The sequence below is a fragment of the Octopus bimaculoides genome, chromosome Z (assembly GCF_046866305.1).
Source record: "Octopus bimaculoides isolate indiv1 chromosome Z, ASM4686630v1, whole genome shotgun sequence".
NCBI lineage: Eukaryota > Metazoa > Mollusca > Cephalopoda > Octopoda > Octopodidae > Octopus > Octopus bimaculoides.
This window is the reverse complement of record NC_142944.1, coordinates 28,426,970-28,443,677: the sequence shown is the minus strand read 5'-3', so window position 1 is coordinate 28,443,677 and position 16,708 is coordinate 28,426,970. Positions and strand designations below refer to the sequence as shown.

At 36.5% G+C, this 16,708-nt stretch overlaps 1 protein-coding gene across 1 annotated transcript in view; it reads right to left on the bottom strand.

The window, feature by feature from the left end:
* LOC106867788 (sorting nexin-5) overlaps window positions 1-16,708 on the bottom strand; it is a 109,969-nt gene that overhangs the window by 5,757 nt on the left and 87,504 nt on the right. The window contains exons 12-13 of the mRNA XM_014912780.3: window positions 11,222-11,311; window positions 7,024-7,089 (exon numbers count right to left, since the gene is read on the bottom strand). Of these exons, the coding sequence (XP_014768266.1) occupies window positions 7,024-7,089; window positions 11,222-11,311 (156 nt within the window). The remainder of the gene's footprint in view (window positions 1-7,023; window positions 7,090-11,221; window positions 11,312-16,708) is intronic.

Here is a 16,708-nt window from a genome sequence, read left to right as displayed (position 1 = left end):
ACTACACTCTTGGAGTGGTTGGCGTTAGGAAGGACATCCAGCTGTAGAAACTCTGCCAATCAGATTGGAGCCTGGTGCAGCCTTCTTGCATGCCAGTCCTCAGTCAAATCGTCCAACCTATGCTAGCATGGAAAGCAAACATTAAACGATGATGATGATGATAATGTCACTGCCTGGAATTGAACTCGGAATCTTGGGGTTAGTAGCCTGTGCTCTTAACCACTATGCCATATACCCATGGGCATATGGCATAGTGACCTGAATACTACTACTAATAATAATAATATTGAAAAATACCTTAGGAATGAGAACCCAGGTTTGAAATTTCCCCAAGACACCTGATGAAGGCTGGAGGGTATATCAGCTGAAACGTTGTGTTAACAACAAACAAGATGAGGACAAATATCCATCAAATGTAAATAATGTACTTTGTTTATACACAGACAAAATGCTCTAATAAACAAAGCAAAAATTTTTGTAGTATTCTCTGTGAAAGTTCTGCAACCCTAGATAATCCAGATGTAGCCCAGAGTTTAAGAAACTATCATCATCATCATCATTTCACATTCACTTTTACCAGCTTGCATGGTTAGATGGAACTTCTTGTGATAATTTTTCTATGATCAGATGCCCTTCCTGTTGTTAACCCTCACCTGTTTTCCCATGGCATGATACATTTTTCTATTTTTCTACAGAAGACCAGAGGCAAACATTTCTTCTATGACAGTCATGCATATTTACAACAATCACATGACGTCAGGAAAAGAGTACGTACATACATGCATACATACATACATACATACATGATGATGGCCATCCATTTGTGACTGAGAAAAACTATTATTGACCTTTAGGAACACTGTGCACTAAAGACTACCTTATACTTTACACTAGCGGCTCCATTGGTGACTAATGAGCCCTACTCTTGACAAACATACATGACTGCAAACATTGCAAACCAAGCTTTCCCTATTCATTACACTAGCACTTAAATTCTCCATGAAGAATACGTGCTCTTTCAAAGGTATCGACTCCCTCCTTTACTTGTTTCCTCCATCAGTGGTGATGACAAGCATTGCTCTCCCAGTCAGCCTCCAACATTTCACAGGCCTTTAATGAGGATTTTACACAGTCCTTAAATCGCAGTCTTGGCTTCCACTAACAAGTTCCCCCTATAGCATCTGTTTAAGAATCCTGCTATCATTCATTCTAACAAGGTGTCCAGTCTAACATAACCAGTATTTGTGCACCATCACCTCAATACTCAAGATATCGGCTTTCCTCAGTTTTTAAGGTCCAGCCAACATTCAGAATGTGTCTCAGACATCTCTGATGGAAACATTCAAGGACCTTTACATGACGTTTGTAAAGGGTTCATGTCTCACAAGAGTAAAGGAACAATGTCAGTACACATGTACAGTACACAGCAATTTTTGTTCACCTTGTGATGCCATGTTGGGACCAGACATGAAACTCAAGAGACCTGAAGGATATTTCATTATCCAGGGAGCAAGAACAGCCAAGTACGCTGCCCAGGTAGAGAAATGGGTCTACCACTTTTAGTATTGTTCCTTCAACCATGATAGTTGGTTCCACATATAGGTTTCCTGGTGCAGGCTGGAACATTACAACAGTCTTGTCCAGGTTAATGCTGAGTCCAAATACCTTGCAAGAAGCAGAAATATGATTCACAAGTACTTGCAAATCATCTGCTGGATGAGTAACTAAGTCACTGTCATCTGCTTAAAGATCACAAATAAGAGACCGGAAAACTTTTGAATTGGCAGCAAATCAACGCAGGTTAAAAAGACAGCCAGAAGATCGATATCTAACATATATCCCAGGAGAGCTGTCCACAGCAAAAGCATGAGTAAGAGTAGCAGCAAAGTACAGAGAAAAGAGAGTTGGGGTAAGGATGTCATCCTGCTTGACACCATTCTCTACAGGAATGGGTACCACCATGCCACCACCAACACTGACCCAAGCCCCCATCTCGTCATGAAATTGTTTGATTATTGATACAAAGTGATCCAGTCATCCAAGTCTGCCAAATATTTTCCATAGGGAGGCCCTATTCACAGTATCAAAGGCCTTGGTTAAGTCAATGAATACCTGGATGAGATCCATGTTCTGCATCTGTCTTGTTGTAGAAATCATTTCTATCATTCCTCTTCCAGATCAGAAACCACATTCAGATTCAGATAGGACATCATTTACAAGACACCTATTCAGGCGGGTAAGAAGAATACTTGCCAACAGCTGATAGTAAAGTAATACCTCTGTAGTTGCCACACTCTACTTTGGCTCCCCTTCCTTTATAGAGAGGAAGAATAATTGCATCCTTCAAGTCCTAAGGCATTGCACCATCCCTCTAGATTACACCAATAAGTTCATGAAGGGACTGTGTGATGTGATCACCACCAAATCACAGAACCTCTGCACAAATACCATCCTTACCAGGTACCTTACCAAGATTCAATTTACTTATCGCACTGCACTTGTTGCTCACAAGCTGAACTGTTATAACACTAACATAGCTGCACTTTCAGAGACTCATATAGGTGATGGTCAGCTTGAGGAAGTAAGAGGTGAATACACCTTTTTTTGGAAGGGGAAACTGAAGGAGTGCAAAGAGGCTGGTGTTGGCTTTGCAGTTCGATCTGAAATCCTTAAGAAGTTGGAGGAGATTCCTGTCCTTATAAATGATCATCTAATGACTCTACATTTGCATCTGAGAGGTGGGCGGTTTGCGACTTTATTAAGTGCCTCTGCACCTACTTTGACCAGTTGTGATGAAGATAAAACTATTTTTTATACCCAGCTGAGAGCCATAATTAGGAAAATCCCCAATTCTGATAAAGTCATTCTGCTGGGGGATTTCAATGCTAGGGTTAGAACAGATTGTCAGACATACAGACACGCATGCATACATACATACATACGAGGAGGTACCCAAAAGAAACTGGAATTTTGCAATATTATTTTATTCACATAGTTTTACATGTTTATACTTATCGCCAAAGTATTCTGCATTTGAAGCAATGCATCAGTCCAGATGCATTTTGCACTGTTCGAAGCAGTCCTGGAACTCTTGCAAAGTGATGCCTTTTAATGCCAATCATAATTTTTTCTTCATCTCTTCCACATCTGCAAATTCCATAGCACTAGCTTTTGATACCAGTGATAACCTTTGAAAAAAGGTCCAGATCAACTTCCAGCTGTTCTTTCAGTTCACAACATGCATACAATCATGACTGCTTTTGATCTTCTGTGAGCAAGCGTGGCACAAATTTTGCTGCAACTCTTCATTCACAATTCCTCACTCAAAATTTGTTGGCAGGAACTCCAGGACACACCCATCATATTAACAAATTTGTCAATTGCTCAGTGATGGTCCTCCAAGATCAGTTCATGAAATTTTGTGATGTTTTCATTCGTTCAGGAAGTCAACATTTGCCCTGAACAAGGTTGGTCTTCAAGTGATGAGTGACCATTCCTAAAGCATGAACTTGTGTTCTATTCATGGCAGCATCCTTGTAAGCTGTTTGAAATATAACTGTTTCAGCCACTGTTTTCCCCAGCAGAAAAACAGAATTTCATGGAAGCATGCTGTTCCTTCATTCCAGCCATCACAAAGATCAATGAACAGGGGAGAAGCACTGCAAAACAACAATGCACCACATGGCACTTGATGATGTGTGGTCTAGCAGCAGAAGCCTGAACTACAATGGGCTTGTCCCACAGAGAATGTTTCCGCTTACTTTTGCATACGTACCTTCTCATATGTCTAATTAGGAAATTCCCCAGAAAAGGGAAAGGAGGAAAAAAAGGGAAAAGGAAAGGCTCTCTTGGCCAAGTGGTGGTGGTGGTAGTGGTGAGATTGAGAGGGAAGAGAGGTAATTTTTATGTCAAGGACAAGCAGGTCTCTTGCTATAGAGATGATACATAGCAACTCTGCATTTATATAAGGGTGGGAGGAGTATCTGAGAAAAAGGTAAGATGGTGGCGATGAAGTACAAGAGCAAAACCCTCAAGAAGCAAGAGATGATATGGGCAGTGGATCAACGGGAGTGGGTAGTTACATGAGTGTGAGAGAGAATACCAGATAGAGTTTGGATGAGATGTGAATGTAGTGAATTATGAACAGGAGTGGAGGTGTAGCTTGATGGGAAATATCAGTATGGCCTGGGGGGGGGGGTAAGATGAGTGAGACAGGGGTGCTTCAAGGATGATAGTTCAGGGAATAAATGATTAGCAAGGCATAGCAGATGTATATAAGTGGTAGCATTAGTGAGTGTGCATAGTGGCAGACATGAGAGAGGGTGTCGGGAATGTTAGCCAATACAGTCCTATCTGTTTTCTTGCTTACTTGAACCTTGGTCTTTGTTAAGATAACCTTAAGTTGCAAGAAAAACAAAATGTAGGAAGGAAACTTCCATTTCATCCTCAGTTATGAGGTAAAAGCACACAGGTGAGTATCAAGCAAATGTCACCTTCAAATATTAATTCTGAGTTTAAGAAAGCAAGAAAATAAACATGATACCAATGTTTACAAAAAATTTTCTTCATCATTTTTGATGTATTCAACATGGATTTATTATAAATTTTATATATAATTTAACGATCATTGTAATTGATGGATTCCTAAATTTAATAGGCATCAAATATTGAAGTACTTTCCAGTTGATTTTCTTGATATTTCTTAGATAGCTATAAGGAACTGAATGTAGCTTGCTCAACATAAGAGTTGTAAAGTGATTTGGAAATTTAAGTGTACAATAGCCTATGCAGGTATTTTACAAGCTAATATTCAACCTTTTCATGACCATATTTTAGTGAAAGACACTGCCATGTTTCAATTAATATAGCAAACAATAAAAAAAATTGGAAGGATTCACTAAAATAATTAACTTTCAAAACATTATTAAGCTGGTATTTTAAACATAACAAAATTATCATGTGAAATTATGTTGAACAGTTTTAATTCACATATGAATGCTTTAGAATAAGTTATACATCACAAAAGCATAAGTAAACTCAGATGTCAAAAAGGTTAAACTACAATCTAAATTTGTGGTAAACTACTCCAAATATCCTTTGGTATTATTCAGGTATTTATTATTTTGCCCTGAAAAGATAGTAAGGTAGCAGAATGGGAAAATGCTAGAATATAGACTTGTAGTTTCATACTCCACCTATCCATTTTCTTCGCCCACTATTCCTGAGAAGGCCACCATCTCCATAGGCTCCTATCAGAAACAACCATTATTACACTTTTCGGCTGGATTGCCACATGTGACCAACTAAGAGTATGGATACTACCCCACCATCTCAATCTTGGTCTACCCCTAATTCTCCTGTCAGTTGACTTGGCTTGAAGAATCTGTCTTGTGATTTTTTCCAGCAGCAGTCCATAGTATCAGACCTGTGATCTCCCAATGAGAAGTAATAGCTCAGCCTGGAAAGACTCCCTGATCTCCAAGCTACCACAACCTATTTAATAACATTGATCCAGAGATCCTTTGAAGGAATCCTGTTTCAGTCACTTGATTTTGTGATCATATTCTTTTAGTCATTACCCAACATTCATGACCATAGGTGAGGATAGGCATGTAAACTGAATTGAAGGTACCAAGTTTAGCTTTTTTTTATATTTTTTTACCAAACTCTCCTCTTCTGAGGACTGAATGCTGAAACTGGAATGTTACTGTACCAGCACCTGCAACCCTAGCATCACTTCAGCCTCTGCTTCCCATTACTTATCAATATGACCTTGAGATACTTTATCTTCTCCACTTGTCACAGTAATGTTCCACTAATGTGCAGAATGAGGGAAACTATGTCACTGTCTTCACATCACTTAGTTCTCATCTCTGTCTTGAAGTATTTTGCAGTGAACCCATTCAGTGCATGCTGGAGATCACCTTTTGATTATCCAAGTAGAACCATGGCATCTACAAATATCAGCTGACTGATCCTATATCCACCAATTGTGGTATCACTCCCATGAAATCTGTGCATGTCAATCCAATTCATGAAAATTATGAAAAGTAGAGGTGACAGTATACACACTGCTGAAATCCAACATCCACTTTGAAATGTTCTGACTTAACACCATTTACCTGAACACAAATATCTGGACATTCATACAGGGATTTCATGGCAACTGGAAGTTGCTCATTAACATCAAACTTTTGCAAAACCCTCCACAGCATATCCTATGGCATGTGATCATATGTCTTATCAAAGTCTACAAAGCACACACCTCTTGACAATATTCCAATGACTTCTTGAAAATCTGCAATAGAGTGAGTATCTGGTAGGTTGTGCTGCATCCAGGATAGAAGCCACACTGTTCTTCAGCTACCTTGAGCTTAACAATTTCCTTAACATATCTTTTCTAGATACCTAGCATAGACTTTACAAGGGAGGCTCAAGGAGATTCCTCTATAATTAGAGTACTCTCTTTTGTCTCTCTTATTAAAAATTGGAATTATTATTCCAAATAGTCATTGCTTTGATGTCTTTTCAAGGTCCAAGCCACCTATTATACATGAGTCAACCAGAGAAATACTTTCTCTATTTAAGGCTTTTAACATCTCTGGCCCTATTTCATCCTCACTGGCAGCCTTGCCACATTTGAGTGCTTTAATTATCTTTATGACTTCAGCTTCTGTGAGTTTCGACTTTTTCCCAAGATGCACTTCATGTTATACTTTTGAATTTCAATTAATAAAATAAATTGTAATATAAAGTTTTTGATCAGGAAAAAAGTATTATCTTCACTGATAACATAATATTAAGTTTTTGTTTACACCTTTCTGTTGCTTGTGAGAAATCCTCTACTTATAATAGGAATAGGATCTTCCTTTCCTATTCATATCTTTTTATTAGTCTCTTACTATGACATGTTAGTGGATATTTACCTTTCAACTTTACATTTAGATATAATTTTCTGCTATATCATTTATTCTTTGCATTTGCAAATGTTATACTGTTGACATTGTTTGAAAAATAATTTACCTCATTCTGTGCAACTTCAGAACAATTTTCAAATGCTTTGCAAGTACTTTCCTTTTTTTCTTCAGCCTGTCAAATGGAGAGCGACACCATTTATTATAATAGAAACAAATGATATTCTTCAATAATAGTAAGAAAGTTTACAGGAAATTAAAAAATAACAAGAATATGATAATTTTATGACAATTAATTATAATTTTTCATTGGAAAAAAAAATAGAAAGAAATCAATAAAACCTTTCTTTTGAATGAACAATTTAAAATTTCTTATAAATAACTAATATTTACAAATATCCCTCTTGAGATCCTCTATTGACATCATCTAATACAAGAGTGGCCAAACTTGCTTAACATAAGAGCCACATCTGATAAAGTTCAGATGTTTATACACTGTGTTTACATTTGCATCTATGCCTATTTGTGTTCTGCAGCTTAGGTTGATAAAATAAGTACTGGGGGTGCTATGATCAATCAATTACAATGAAGGCAATAGCCCAGCATTGCCACCATCTAATGTCTAAAACCCATAAAATAAAAGGGTGCAGTTCAGATGGAAGCACAGCTTTTAATCTCCCATTATTCTTGGTATTTTGGAGGATCTTTTCCAATTTTTAAAAAATTTTGTGTTCAACTAACTCTATCACATACAATTTTACAAAAAAAAAAAAATATTTTTATATACTCCTAAACTCCTTTAAGTTTGAGATTTTAAAGTTCATGTTTTTAAATAAGGACATTACAAATATGTAATTTGTTCTTCTCATAAGTTCAAATTAAGTTTTGAAATCAAAATTTTTAATTTAAACAAAACTTTGCACATGCAAACACACACACAAACTGGAAGACAAATATGCATATGTAAATTGAGCAGATTCGCTTTTTGGTTGTTTTGTTTAAATTTTAAAATTTCGATTTTAAAAGTTATTTTAAAATTATGAGACGAAACAAATGATGTATTTATAATGTTTGCATTTAAAGATGTATATTATTCAAACTCAAACTAAGGATTTTTGCAGTGGATTTTTAAAAAATTAAGATTAAATTCTGTTGTGTCTGGGGAGAGTCATTTTTTATTGTGCCTTAAAATTTAACACACTCACCGTTAAAATTTCCACTTATTATTTTTATTTTCCTAAAATTTTCGTTGCGTCTTGCAGCCTTTTCAATAGTCTTGACTCTGTCCGTTATTTACATTGCGTTCTGTTTTTGCTTTTGTTTGTTTTTTGTTTTTTTGCGCATGCGTGTGTCTCAGTGTGTGTGTATGTATATATGCATGTATGTGTGCAGAACACATAAATCAAAAAAAAATATTTTTGATGAAGTCCAAAAACACATATGCGATATCAAAAGCTTTGCTTCCAAATTGAAACGCCACTATGAAGCAAATCGCAAAAAGTTTAAGCATAATGTGGGTAAGATATGAGCAGAGAAGGAATTCCAGAAGTTTGATGTTCTTCGTAAGGAGAACTAGGGACAGTGGTTAGTTGGAGTAAGGGCGGGGGAAGGACTACACAACAAAGGTGATAAGAGGAGGGACAAGTGAAATGGGAACATCTGAGCAGAATGTTAGGGAGAAATGAGGGATAGTATTACCTGCATAAGAGTGAGTATTGTTGGAATTGGTGTAAAGTAAGTCATTGATGTATACAAAATGTAAGGGATGAGACCAAACCATGATGTATGAGGGCCAGACAGAGCACTAATGATACACATTATAATAGTACGCTCTGACAGAAAGCTACTGATACAAGAGAGACAAAAGAGAGAGTTGATAGGGTTTCAAAAAGAGATTTGCATGCCTAGTACAGTCAAATTTCAGCTCAACAACATTGCCTTCATCTAAATACCTCCAAGCAAGAGCTTGCAAGGTGACAGAAAAAAGTAGATCATTAGTGGATCTGCTTTTCTGGAAACCATAATACTGTTAGAATTAGAGAGAGCAGTGGGGAGGGAGGATTAAGGTGTAGAAGGATGTCATTGTTAATGGCTGTCTCTATCATCTTAGAAATTTTTAAAATAAGTGCAATCACATAATAGTTGACTGGCTCAGAGGATTTGTCATTTTTAGGGATAGAACAAACTGTTGTGTGTTTCCAAAGGTCAGGATAGTTTATGTAGAGAAGGAGAGACTGAAGAGTGATAAGAGTAAGGTTAGCCCTGTTTGAGGGTAATGGAAGGGACAAGTGGCCTTGCTGGTTTGGACTAATATCAAATACTTTAATCTGTGGCATGTATATTTGTAATATGGTGAATCTGGACAGGTGGAAGGTTTTAAATGTAGAAGAGATTTGCTAAACATGTGCAAAGTTGGTAATGAAGCTGAAGGCTTTCTCTGCAGGCCTACTGCTCACAAAACTGTCTTGTGAAGTAGAGAGAAAGAATGTTCTGCAAAGTTGGTGGAAATTCTTTTGACAGAGGATGAAAGGACTGACTACAATCTGGAAGATAGAAGACCTTGAATTGTACAATGTATGACATCATCTTTTGCAATCTAAATGATGTATTTCTGGATAATTGTCACAGATTTTGATGATAGGTGAGTTTTCCAGACATTTTAGGCTTTATTTTTTGTGTAAAAAGCTCCAGCACAATATATGACACATTAAATATTTTATATGACAAGGCAGATACTGTCAGTAGTATATGAAGAGGTGAAGATTCCCTAGTCTCTTGTAAACCATACTATATATCTGATAGTGTTTACTGGCCAATTTCTAATTTATTAACAATAGTAGCTTCAAATTATTGCCCTCCTGTCAATCATTATTAACTTCATAGATTACATACCATGTATTCCATCTTTTGTTTTAAATCTAATATTTAAACCATAATTAACAATTATCATATGTTGTCAAGGATCCCTTCAACAGGATTTAGACAATCTGATAATATTTAAAGACACTAAGTCAGAAGTGTTATTTATAAAGAACTCCATCATGTCAAACATCACGTTTCCATGAATACTTTTCATTTTAAAGAATACTTGCCTTACTCCAGGTATTTCATTAGGAATTATTGAGATCCCATGTTTCATAATTTACTATTAATGAAGCTATTCTTCTAAGGTAATTATTTTTCTTCTATGTCTCATCTCATCTGTTTCACCCACTTATTCATGGGAGAGTCGTGGGTGCAGAATCCTCAAGCACACCTTCGTAGGGTCCTGTCAGAAGCAACAGTCTCCAGTTGATCCGGCTAATCAAGCAAGATCAACCAAACTCAATGATGTTATCCAACCATCTCATTCATGGTTTACCTCTAGGTCTCCTGCTGGTTGGTTTTGCCTGTAAAACTTGTCCAGCAATTCTTTCCTAAGACATTCTTACCAATGTTCATTGTATTGGAGCTGTGACTTTTCAATTTGGAGAAGCAGTAGCTCTATCTGGATTACTTTTGTGATCTTTGAGCTATACACTTTATTGAGTAACGTTACTCCAATTAGTATTCTCCAGTGATACTCCAGCTGGCTGACTCATATAGCACAGATTGCCTGGATCTCTGAAAAGGCATTGACAATTGGGAATGATAATCCCAATTTACAAAGAGGAGAACAATTATAGAGGAATCTTCTTGTTAAGCCTCCCCAGTAAAGTCTATGCTGGATGTTTGGTGAAGAGATGAAGGGATGTTATTGAGTCTAAGCTGGTTGAAGAACAGTGTGGTTTGCACCCTGGATGCAGTACAGCCCACCCAAATATTTACTGTGGTAGGTTTTTGAGAAACTGTGGGAGTATGGTCAAGAGGTGTATGCTTGCTTCATAGACTTCAGAAAGACATACGACCATATTCTATTGGACTTGCTGTGGTAGGTTCTGCAGGAATATGGGATCAATGGATAGCTTCTTGTTGCTTTGAAGTCCCTATAGGAATACCCTAATATTTATGTTTGGATAAATGGTGCTAAGTCAAAGCCATTCAATGTAGGTGTTGCATCCTATTAGGGGTGCATACTGTTACCTCTCCTATTCATAATCTTTATGAACAGAATTTTATGCACAGCTGGGTTATAAGTGGTATTGAGACCTGCAAGTGTAGGATCAGTCAGCTGGAATTTGTAAATGACGTGGTACTATTCTCTTTGTCATTTTTAAAAAATATCTACCAATGTTTGAGAACACAAGTAAATTGGCTTCATGCCAGTTGTCTTTAATTTTGTTAGCTCTTTTTTGATTCTTATAGAAAACAGAAATCAAGAAACTTACTTGTTGTTTTTTGGGGGGTTTTGCCTTTTCCAACAATCGATTAGCATTTTCAAAATCAACAAGGAGACATGTACGCCGGAATAACATCTCCTACAAAACCAACAAAATGTAGGAACATGTAGATAAAACAACTTAACAAAGACATTTCTGTTTGAAAGCTTAGTTTAGTTAGATCAAGAGTAGAGGTGACAACTTTTTTAGATCTCTCTGAACCAGATGAAAAAGAAAGTTATTTTAACATGAATTGGGGTCATTTTGAACTTATGAAGGGTAATTATTGTGTGCATGTGTGCATAGAAAGAAATAAAAAAAATTACTTTGAAAATGAATTAACTAATTTTAACTAATTTAAAAGGAATTCATCTCCAATATTATCAAAGCTAAAATATATTAAAACAGCTAGAAATCAGATTGAAGTTACAAAACATTAAGATATCCAGGTTTAAGATTTACTTGTTATCAGACATGTAAAGTTTTAAAGAAAACTCTGTGCTGATTGGAAGATCCCAAGAGTATTTCCAGCTCATCATACTGTAACTTAGAAACATGGAATGGAATTTTATTTTTACTTGCTGCATTTGAAAGAAGGAACAATGCTCATAGCCTTCACAAGCCTTCATAGGTTGGTGAGATGATGCTATTATGTTCTTCTTTAACCTATGCAAATCAACACCTGGAGTAAAGATATGAGCAGGTATGAAGTTCCAGAAGGTTGTTGTTCTAGAAGGCAAGATTGAGTGTAGTGATTAATGTGGTGAGTGAGGAGTTGGACACAACAAAGATCACAAGATGAGGAAATTCAAGTAGAATGGGGCAGCCTATAAGTAGATAATATAAGCCCAACCAGCTCCAATTTTAATAATAAGGCTTGATGAAATAATACAGGAGATAGATGTTCTACCTCTGAGGATTCATCCAATCTATGATAATGATATGTTATTAGTGGAAAAACACTTTATTAACCTTCTTGTACTTTGAGAATATGCCCTGACACCTCTACAAACCATTCTTCCTCCCTTTCCTGTTGAGGTCACCATGTATCTCATCTACAACATGACATCTGATCCTGTCCTTCTATCAATAACAAACACAAAGCCATCTACCTTAATACTGCACCTCTTGCCCCATTCTGTGAAGGAGTCATGTCTTGCAAGTTACTTGGTGACCTCATTCGTGTTGGTGCTATAAAAAACAAAACACCCAGTACACTCTGTAAAGTGAGTGGTGTTAGAAACAAGGCCTTGCATCAACTACATATCTGGTCTAAGGTCTTCAGCAGGTTGACCTATAGAAACTTACAGAATCCCTCTATTAATCTCTATCACCCTTTCCTTCTCATCAAATGCTTCAAGTAGTAATTCCCTAAATTTCTGATGATTCAAAGGCTCTTTAAGTTTCCATATTTCTCTTCTTCAAATAGTCTTGAACTTCTGGTTCTGTCAAACAATCACTAACCGATGTTAGTTAGTCCATCTTTCACCAGAGAAAGACTTACCATTCATAACCAACTATCTGTCCCGTTTTGTGATGAGAATGAAGTCTATCTCGCTTTCGTGTTAACCAGATGAGTGGGTGATCAGGTAGCGAGATAGTTTCCTAAAGTTAGTGTTGCAAATTGGTCATTAGCATCACAATGACCTACTTGCAACATATCATACTCATAGCTTCCATACACACCTTGAAAGCTATCCTAGTGTTCTACAATATATGAAAACCATCCTGGTATTCTTATAAATGAACAGATGAACAGGCAGACAGGATCATTTGAAGCAAAACAGTCACAAAACAAAGATAATGAATAGTCTATAGTAAATGTCTTGAGTTAAAAAAAAAAAACAGCTTAGCAATAAAAATGGAGACATAATGAAGGAAAATACACTCATTTGTAAGTTTATTTCTATTTTCACCCCATTGACATACTTCAGCTACTCATTTTATAAATGTCATCTTCAGTTTTATTTTTATTGTTTTATTATCACTTTAATATCTTTCTTATTGTTGTTATTTTATTATTATCATTACCATTCAGGTCACCTTTATTTTATCATCATCATCATCGTTTTACGTCTGCTTTCCATGCTGGCATAGGTTGGACGATTTGACTGAGGACTGGTGATCCAGAAGGCTGCACCAGGCTCAATCTGATCTGGCAAAGTTTCTACAGGTGGATGCCTTTCCTAACGCAAACCACTCTGAGAGTGTAGTGGGTGCTTTTACGTACCACTGGCATAAGGGCTAGTCAGGTGGTTCTAGCAACAACCATGCTCAAAAGGTGTTTTTTACGTGCTACCTGCATGGGAGCCAGTCCAGCAGCACTGGCAACAACCATGCTTGACTGTTGTTTTTCACATGCCACCAGTACATGTGCTAGTAAAGCAATGCTGACAATGATCACACTCGAATGGTGTTTTTCACATGTCACCGGCACGGGAGCCAATCCGTGGCCCTGGCAATGATCATGCTCGGATATGCTTTTAACATTCCACTGGCATGAGTGCCAATCAGGCAGTACTGTCATCGGCCATGTCAGCGATTTTGATTTGTTTGCATTTGCCTCAATAGGTCTTCACAAGCCAAGTTCATTGTCCAATGAATGAAAGTTACTCATAAGTGGGTTGGTTACACCCCACATTCAGATGTGCTATTATTGTAGAAAGCATCAATGCCAGGGTTAGGATATCTCGTGTAGTCACTAATAGGTTTATTGCATTTTCATCTCTCGGATAGCGATACATATTGACAGGCACAAATTTGATTAGCCATTCATTCAAAAAACACCCATCTACTCTACAAGTCATTGTAGACTGCGTATGCATGTTATTATGGATCACAAATACAACCAACATGCCTAAATAGCATATATAATCAGAAACTACACTATGTACATGGAATTCTTGATGTGATGCTGACTTATGTCATTTTGATGTTTCATTATTATATTGTGTAATTGTACTTGCCACCTCTTCTTATACATAACATTCTTGTGTCTGTGTATCCAATTCATCTATCTGTACATACATGGTTGCATATCCACACACAATTATATACATCTATGTGCCTATCTGTATACACTTATATAGACATGGAAGTATCTATGTACAGAAATGTGCTTAAGTGCACATGTGAGTGTATAAACCTATGAAGATGTGCCTATAAATGTATGTTAACATGACTATGTGTACATATATGTATATATGCAGGACTGTGTAAATATGTGTGTGAATATATATATATATATATATATATATATATATATATATATATATAGCAATATATGATGTGAATATGTCTGTGTGAGTATGTATGAGGGTATGTTGATATCTATGTCCATATTTATGAGTGTACAAATGCCATAAAGATATGCAAGTCAGACCCATTGGAGCACAGCACAGAATGTGTGACTCATCACCAAGTGGTATCATGTCACTGGCCAGTTATCAGCACCGACTTTATTAATACCTACTAAATTGTTTGAGCATGTGTATGTGTGCTGGAGTGTGTTATATGTGGATGCTCACATATAACACACATCCATATCTACTAATGGTTACATATAACACACACCCATACATACATATAACACACATCCATATCTGCTAACAGTTAAATATAATAATTTTTTTCACTGTATCGTGTATTTATTTCTTTTTGTATCTGATCTTTGTTATTGATCTTCTATAAGAATGAAGCAGTATCTGTAAATTTTCCATTTCTATCTATAAAGATGAAGAAGACATGCAGTAATAAGTTGTGTGAAATAAAGTTTATTTTAATGGGATACATCTTGAAATCACTTGAGGAGACACATCTACACCAAGAAAAACACCTAAACCAGTTGTGCAGTATCCCATCCACAAGGGATCAATACTAGATTTGTTGAAATGATTGTAGTGATCACTCACACACACACACACACATTCTTTTGTATGTTTCAGTCTTAAGGCTGTGGCCATGCTGGGGCATCGCCAGTAAAATATCTGTCAGAAACGGGATAGATATTTTACTGGTGGTGCCCCAGCATGGCCACAGCCTTAGGGCTGAAACATATAAAAGAATAAAAGTACATATGTGTGTGTGTGTGTGCATGTATCTAACTGTCTATCTATCTATCTATATATATATATATATATATATATATATATATATATATATATATATATATATAGCAAGTGACCTGATCTGAGATCGTGTGCTAGAACAAAAACAATTGCAGCGTGGAAAGTGTTTATAAGCCATTTAAGAAACACACAAAAACCGTTAGATTCACTTCAACATTTGAATTTAATTTGCTAAAATATTTTTGTCACTTTGAGACCGCAACCTGTTCACTGACAAAATTTCGTGCTGCAGCACACACACACATTCATGTATATGTATATTACATACATGTTAATTCAATTGTTGGATTTACCTCTCATGCATGAAGATTTACCTGGGATGTATATTCTACCTACATTTACTGGCATCTGATTGTTGAAGATTTATAACCAAATTCTTTTAATACTGAGTGCTTTATTGACATCAGCCAGGATTTTTTAATCCCATCATTTCTTCTAAGTGTATGGGGGAGGGGGTGTAACTCAATTTTGCCAAGATAGGTGGGTGGTTTTGAGAGCCACATATTGCCAGTCATCCTAGACCTTAATTACTTTGTCCCATGTGTTCTTGTGTCTCTCTCTTTCACAACCTCCATTCACATTAAATGAACAGTACTTCTTTATATAACTGTCCTCATACATACATATCCTAATGTCCACGACAATGTAATCTTCTTTCTAACACACTACATCTGATTCAACTTATAGACTCCACTTTTTCTCTCAGCACATTTATACTGTGTTGTTTATACACACTTACATTGCACATCCTGTGGAATATGCTTTCTTTAATTCTTTCTAGTTTTCTCATGTTCTCTGCATTCAAGGCCTGTGTCTCACTACCATGTAGCACTGCAGTTCTAACACAAGCATCATACAATCTACCCTTCACTCTGAGAGAAAAGACCTGTGTTACTAACAACAGCAGCAGGTCTCTGCACTTTCTCCAACTCATTCTTTCTTTGATTTTTATATTTTTAGAGCAGTCATTGCCCTTAAAAGCTTACATCTGAGCATTCAAAAGAATTTATTTCTGGTGTGCTGATAGTATGTACTGCACCAGTGTACATGAAGTTTATCTTCTCTGCTTGTCTGCCTGTTCCACTACATCTGTGGATACAGAATATGGAGTTTATACTTACTCCTTCTCTGCATATTGAGCAAGACCATTTCTCTTAGGGTACTAGAGTCCTATCTTCTTTCCTATTCACTAAAACCTTCATCTTTGTTAAGTTTACTTGAAGATGTCCTGAGTCTAGTTTTTGCTACCATGACTGGAATTTCCTTGTTATTTACACTATAGATGAGAACCAGATCATCAGCATATAGGAGTTTCCATAGACAGTCTTAGACTTTTCGTTGATGGCCTATTGGACTATGATGAATAGGA